At 45.2% G+C, this 7038-nt stretch overlaps 1 protein-coding gene across 1 annotated transcript; it reads right to left on the reverse strand.

Moving 5' to 3' along the window:
- Positions 1-2050: 2050 nt before the first annotated feature.
- LOC308200054 (trefoil factor 1-like) lies at positions 2051-6421 on the reverse strand. The gene is made up of 4 exons (XM_080605127.1): positions 5911-6421; positions 4728-4874; positions 2910-3059; positions 2051-2257 (listed from the first exon to the last, which is right to left on the reverse strand). Exons 1-4 carry the CDS (start codon positions 5987-5989, stop codon positions 2250-2252), a joined length of 384 nt encoding a protein of 127 aa, XP_080461253.1. The 5' UTR covers positions 5990-6421; the 3' UTR covers positions 2051-2249.
- Positions 6422-7038: the final 617 nt, after the last annotated feature.

Below are 7038 nucleotides of genomic sequence, written 5' to 3' on the forward strand. Positions count from 1 at the left end.
TGCTCCAATTTTTCCCATTAATTCTGCATGTCAGCCAAATTCAGCCCTCCTGCATTGCTTCAAAACGTTTGACTTCTGAGACCTTTACCTTAGCTAAAATTGCTTTAAAAAACAGTCAAATATCCTCAGTCGCTGAAGACCCACACATGGAATCAATCTATATTGCCAAACAGTTTCTTTCCAGCCTTATTGGAAGCTGGGGCATCGGTTGCACACAGCTGTCTTGATTGCAGCCAGTTTAGGACCACCAGGCAAGCGTGGTTTTAGACATCATTCACTAGCTGCGTAACAGCCTCACCAGCACAAATGCTTTGTGTCACAGCATTGATTCCTATTACGGTAGCACCTTTGCTGATGAAAATTGTGTAGCTGACCTACTTTTTTTTTCCCCCCAGAAAAATACTAAGCACTTTGCTTACTTGTTCAGCACTAGCTGTGCAGCGATGTGGGTGTGCAAGCAAAGATACAAAGGGTGAGTCTGCATTTGTGCTTCCCATGTTTACTCGTTAAAACTGATTCACGTTTGTGACATGAGCTCTGTGCTGTTAGAAAGGCAGCCTCGTTATATCCTTATTCTGCCCCTGGACAATTGTCCCTGGACAATTCTGTTGGGGACTGGAGGACACGGGGCTGGATGAACCTCTGAAATGCCCCAGTGTGGCCACCCATCGCTCTCAGGGCATTACGGGTGCACTCAGATTTCTTTATATTGGGAAGTTTAATTTGGGTATGGTAACCAGCCTGAAACACTAACAACAGCTTTGTTCAAGTTTCCATTTGAATCTCTTTTCCAAAGGTAAGTCAGGGCTCCATAAGAAAATAAAAAAATTAAAAAAAAAATTAAGAAGGGACAGGAAAGGACAGGCTTTACACAACCCAGTCATTTGAAGCTGTTTCCATTGTGCCAGCTAGTGAAGCCTGTAAATCTATTGATGCAGACCGAATGGATGAGCTGCGCGTATCTGCTCGTGTCCGTGTGCTGGCCGACGCGGGCTATGAAACCCAATTGATAGCCAGCAGCCACGTCCCCTCGGCTGGGCTCGTCTTTCTGGGGCCTCGGCCACTTCACTTTTTGAATGATCACACTGTACTTAACCCTCCCAAGTTCACCTGGGCTACACCTCCAAATCTTCATTAGCAAAGACCTTTGAAGACATTCAGAAGGCTTGTCAGTTTATTTGCTTCTATTACAACCATATTTATATCCTGTTACCGAGCCTGTTTTAATTGCAGGATAATGGAGTTTCACGAATGACTGATTTTTGCCCACTTGGATAACTTCATCATCATAAAAGAAGGCTCTAAGGAGGCTGGTGTCTTCATCATTTTCTCTCCTTGCAGCACATCCATGCAAAACTGCTCAACTGCTCTTTCCTGCAAAGCCCCCGAGCACGGCATGCTACTGCAGCAGCCTCATGTTACCCATTTTGTTTCCAAGGAAGCTCTTACAGACTCCTTATCTCAGCCAGAGCAGAGAAGCATTTAAGCTGCAGAGCCAAGCATTAAAAACATGCAGAGGAAAGCAGTCACACTCGCCTGGAGGCCTGGAGCTTCTCCTGTGTCTGGCGACATACCACAGGGTATGGTTCAGGTGTAGGTTGGGACCAGGGGCCCTGTTTCTTGGTTTGTTTTTAATGCTGCTGAGCTCAATCACACTTTTCCTGCACCCAAACCAGGGGACCCACTCATGAGGACACGGGCTGGCCGTGCCAGTGCTGGTTTGGCTGCTGGGGGCAGCACCGGGGGCGGGAGAGCAAAGGGGCCCTTCCCTACGGCCTGAGGGGAAAACACAAACCAGTCCCGCTGCTGACACTGTAAAAAGGGAAATGCTGGGTATTTTCAGTGTTCAAACAACAGAGGTCCATGTAACCACCCATCAGCTAACGCCTGCAAGCAGCTATTCTGTGAAGTGTGAAGTGTAAGCACTGCACCCTGCTTCTTACAGAAATGTCAGCGACCGTGCTGTCATCTGCAGGTTGCTAGGATGTCTGATTTCCCAGGAAACAAAGAAATACACGGCTTTAAAATAAAGACAGCAAAGGACTCATGGATTGTGTCTTGGTTCTTTTATTACATTGAAAAACTGTATGGTACTACCCTACTGATAGAAGAAAAGCTGTGGAAAACTTTTCTTCAGAAAGGAGAAAAAAATGACATGAAAATCGTTGTTGTTACAAATGACGAAGTTTGGGCTGGGATGTCTGGCTGTTGTTTCCCAGTTGAGTAGGCTCTTGATGGAAGTTTCTGCTTTAACAAGCTAGGGAGAAAAAAGAGGAGAAACGGATTAAGGGATTTGTTTTTTCCACAGATTTGAAAAAATGTGAGGAAGTGTTTGCCTAGAAGAAGGACATTAGAAAGGTTGTGTGCATCCAGATGTCAGATTTTAGTAATTACTTTCCCACCCATCCTTACATGTGTTTCCTAGCTATGATTCAGATCAATAAAACTGAATTATGGGGAATTGTTCCAGACGCAAAACAGACTGTGAGGTGTGTTGGAAACAGCCAGGGGTATTTGCTACCTACACTAGGTGTGCTGCAAGACCAGTTACAGAAATGGAAGGAGGGGATCAGAAATTTCTGTGAGGTGCATTCCACCCTTCTAAAGTGAAGCCTTTTGCCTCCTGTGATAATGTAGATGTGGGTTTGGTAGCTACACCTTTTCCATGGTGTTAACTGAGGGCTTTTGCTCACATCAGAGCCCCGTTGCCCACAGGTCCCTGGCTCTGGTGGGCCATGGACACCACCCCTCTGTGCAAGAAGCTGGTCTTCTTTGGGTTTAGCCAGCTCTTCCTGCGTGTGCCCCGGGCACTCTGAACCCCCACTGGGAAGGAGAGGGGGGTCTGTCCTGCTTTGGAGCTGCAGGGCATCCGTGGGGACAGACGGGCAATGTCTCGTGCGAGATGTTACCTTCCTCGACTGTGCGGTGGTAGAAGCACCAGGGGACACCGGCGGGGTGTGCCCGGAAGCAGCACTTCCTATTTGTGCACTCCTTGGCTGTGATGCCAGGGTAGCCGCAGTTCACTCGGACCCGAGGGTCGGCAGGACAGACTTTCTTAACTGCAGAAAGCAAAAAGGAAGGAAGGAAGAAGGCTGCGTTACTTTATGCTTCATGTACCTGGTGGCAGAATTCACAAATGAAAGGCAAGTGCGGCCCGTGAGAGAGCTCAACAGCCACCGTGACCTTCTCCATGTTGATTTCAGGCAGCAATACCACCCAAGTCCTTGCCATACCTGGCAGGCAAAACTAAATGCCAGCAGATGAGGAATTGCTGCCACACCAGAGGATCTAGAGGGGCCAAAATTCACCCCTAAAAGTGCCTGGCGGGCAGCAACCCAGCCTGTCTCCCATGGTGGTGCCACGGACACTGGCCTCAGGTCCGGGGCTGTCCCTGTCTTGGCCCAATCTTTAGATGGCCATAGCCCACCTTTGCATGCCAGCTTCAGTAGTGGAGGGGAGGTAAGCCATCTAGGGGAAACCACAGCTCATTCAGCAAATTAAAAGTAAAATCAAAGGTGCAGAGGAAACCTTTGTGGGGATGCAGCCAACAGATAGGAACTGCAGCTGTGGAGAATCTATGTTAAGAGTCCCCTTCCACAGCATTAAAACCTTTTTTTTTTTAGTGGTTTCACCACACAGCCTGGATAATTAAGTTTTCCTCTCCTGGAAGACTCCTGCTTTAAAAATCAGCTCTGTGAAAATGACACTTTAAGATGCAGCCATCTCTTTTTCAAGATTTTCATGAAATGCAAGCAGTGTTCAAAGGCAAAATCGCTTTTTGTCCTCCAACAATTCGAAGCCTTGTTGACCGATCTTGATTTGTATCAAGTTACTTTATTTGCTAGCGTTGCCTTTGTACCCCCACTTCCCCTCATTTCATGTTCCCAGGGCTGATTGTGCAACTGCTGAGGTTCTCCTAAGAAGGGGTTGGCACTGCAAGTGTAGCTTACACTCAACAGTTACATAAAATATGCACCCAGTCCTTGAAGGACTCGGGTGACCAGATCCAACCCTTTCTGAGAACACAAGGGCAAAAAATGGAAGCAGATGTTTGGATTTTCCAGGGGTCTTTAGAACGAAGAACCTAATAGAAAAAAAAAAAAAAAAAAAAAAAAAGATCTGCTCTGGGATATTTTGGAGATTTCACTGAATGAAGACTAGGAGCAAAAATAGGAAAGGAAAAAAAGAACCACCAGTGGAAATATACTGGGAAACACATAGAAAAGGAAGGGAGTGGCAAGTATCAACACAATCTAAGGAAAAAAAAAAAAAGGAAAAACCTAAATGTTACAGGATACCTGTGGTGTTAAACAACCACAGATGGATTCATCTGCTGAGGACGCTTCGTGACTCTTCATGATCTCTTCAATATGCAGTGCTAAAGTCATTGTCAGCCATGCGGAAAACCCATTTAAATAAGTGCAGAGGATCCCGCGTTCCACTGATCAACAAGACCACAACTGGCAGTGAAATGTTTTTAAATAATCAGCTTGGGCTACTTGATAACTAGAAGCCTGAAGGAAAAGGAAATACCTTATGCAGAGAGGACGAGTTACAAGCCTGATGGACAGGCAGGATTTGACTTTGTACTTTCTTACCAGAGGTCTTCTAACAGAGGTGTGTGCCTGCTTCATTGGCCTAAGAGCAAAGCAGAGCTACTCCCTGGTTGTCCACATTTCTGTATGAGCAAACACTAGGTAAATCAGTGTTTTTGGTGGCGATATTACCTTTCTTTGGTTTAGCAGTGAAGCACCAGGGGACGCCAGGGACTGAAGCGTTGAAGCAGCACCCAGCTTTCCTGCAGTCCGCTGCTGAGATTCCCGGGGGACCACAGTTCTTCCGCTCCCTGGGGGCTATTTTACACTGGCATTTTGCTGTTGAGGGCAGAAATCCTAAGTTACTGGGTGTCCGTTTGCACATTTGTTAGTGGAGGTGCATTTATAAGGAGGCTACTGAAAGCAGTGAACTTTCCTAGACTCTGTCCATCTTGCAAGTGTACACTTTCTGTCACTTGCTAAGACCAGAAATTGTCTGTTTTAAGATCTGCTTGTAGTAAAAAGATGGCAGGTGAAATGCTGGCCCCATTACGGTAAGGTCTGTACTTCACCCGTAAGTATCTTGTGGTCTCACCTGCAGTCAACCCAGCCCAGCACAGTGGGGGCTGTGGACTTCAAATAGACCACATCAAATGGTACAAAACACAGCTTTAGATGTTACGCTAGTAAATGTTTGTTGGTTTGACAATGTCACATGAAGAAAGAACGAGTAAAGGGTCCTGGGGGTATAAGACAGGTGTAAAAATACAAATTCCTTGCTTTGCCTTCAGTTAACTCTAAAATCATAGGGTTATGTGAGAATAGTCACAGCTTTACTTTTAATATTTTAAGTCTACTACATGGTCATCCACAACCAAGAAATTCTCGGCACGTCCCTACGTGTCTGCTGTTGGTCTGCTGAGCTACTTGCTTTCCACTTCTTCAGTTGTCTAAATGCCTTCCATTGCGGAGGCAGATAGACTTCTCTGAGATTGTATTAACATAGAAAAGTAGCATAAAATAGATAGAAGAATAGATAGAATAGTCAGAAGACTACTTAGGCAGAGCTAGCTCCTGTTCCAGTCCCTATCTTGTTCTAGTGAGCTTCTGAGCATTTCTGTCCCTCTACCTTTGTGGCAGGTTCCCGGTTATGCCACCCACATAAGAGTTCACCTGTGGTCTTTTTTGCTGTTGTTGTTGCCATAGCTTTCTCTGAAAGACTTTTTAAAAAAGACTCCAGCTTTGGGAATAGTGTCAGAACAAGACTTTCACTGTCTGATATGTGAACTGGAGACATGCCCATGCCGCCTGTACAATCAGTAGGTTCAAGCCCACATACATACCTGCAAAAGCAACAGGAGATAAATGTACTTACTTGGTGGTGTCTTCCCTTCTGTCATGGTGAGGGCTACAACAAGGATGACGGAGAGCACGCAGATCCCTTTCAGATCCATTGCTCCTGGGAGCCCTCAGGCCTCCAGCTGCTCTGGCAGAGAAAGTTCCTGGAAGAAAGGTGCTGCTTTCCCTTGAGCAGCTCGTTTTATACGGTCCTCATGTTTGCCCAGAGAGATCTGATAACATTGTTCCCTATGAAGCTTCACCCAGATGTTGGCTTTTTTTGTTGTTGTTTAATTAGGAAATGTTGCCATGCATATTTTGATATCCCTGAGATAAATTTCTAGGTTCCCGTGATCTATTGATCACATATCTATTACGTACCCACAGATCACGTATCTATTACGTGATCCCATAATCTATTAATAGGATATTACTGCATGTCTCTGGCAGCCCGAGCTGATTTCATTGCTATTAGAGTATTTCAAATCTCTGAGCAGCTTTAAATGGTTGCCACCACTGAAAAATATATACACATATTTCCCTTCCAAGTGTGTCCTTTCTGACACAGATTTTCCCTGGCCTTAAGTTTGAGTTACGCTTACTTTGAAACCAAGTAAGGCAGGACAGCTGAAGGTGTGACACCTTCAAGCTATGGGAGACTCGGGAGAGAGAAGGAAAGTTTATATGGGATCTCAGTCTGACCCACTGGGGTCTGTAGTTGTCCAGGGGCCAGACACAAGAAGCCCAGATGATATTTTGGAGTAGTTGTCCTGCACCAGGATGTTTACCTCATGGAAATCTTGCTTCTTTAAAGAACAGCTTTTCTTCTGAATATTTTTTTCACTTTACTAGTCCCATCTAGGTGAACCTAGATACAACATACATATACTATCAATTCCAAGGGTTTGTGACTTAGCCCCCAGGGAATTCTTCCTGTTCATCATTAGATGAGGATTTAACGCATTTTTTTGATCTTCGGTAGAATTTACGTCTTCATGACTTTGATTACTATAGACGAATTTGTTTTCTGCCTCTTTCCTCAACAAGGTTTAAAGCAAGAACCTTAAAATTCTGCGGTTGTGTTTTGAAGGCAATTTATTTGTCAAGAAGCATTCTGAACCCTACAGGAGGGATTTGGGTCTACAAGGAAAATAATATCAGATCT

The sequence above is a fragment of the Anser brachyrhynchus genome, assembly GCF_964034855.1.
Source record: "Anser brachyrhynchus genome assembly, chromosome: 1".
In the NCBI taxonomy this organism is placed as follows: Eukaryota; Metazoa; Chordata; class Aves; order Anseriformes; family Anatidae; genus Anser; species Anser brachyrhynchus.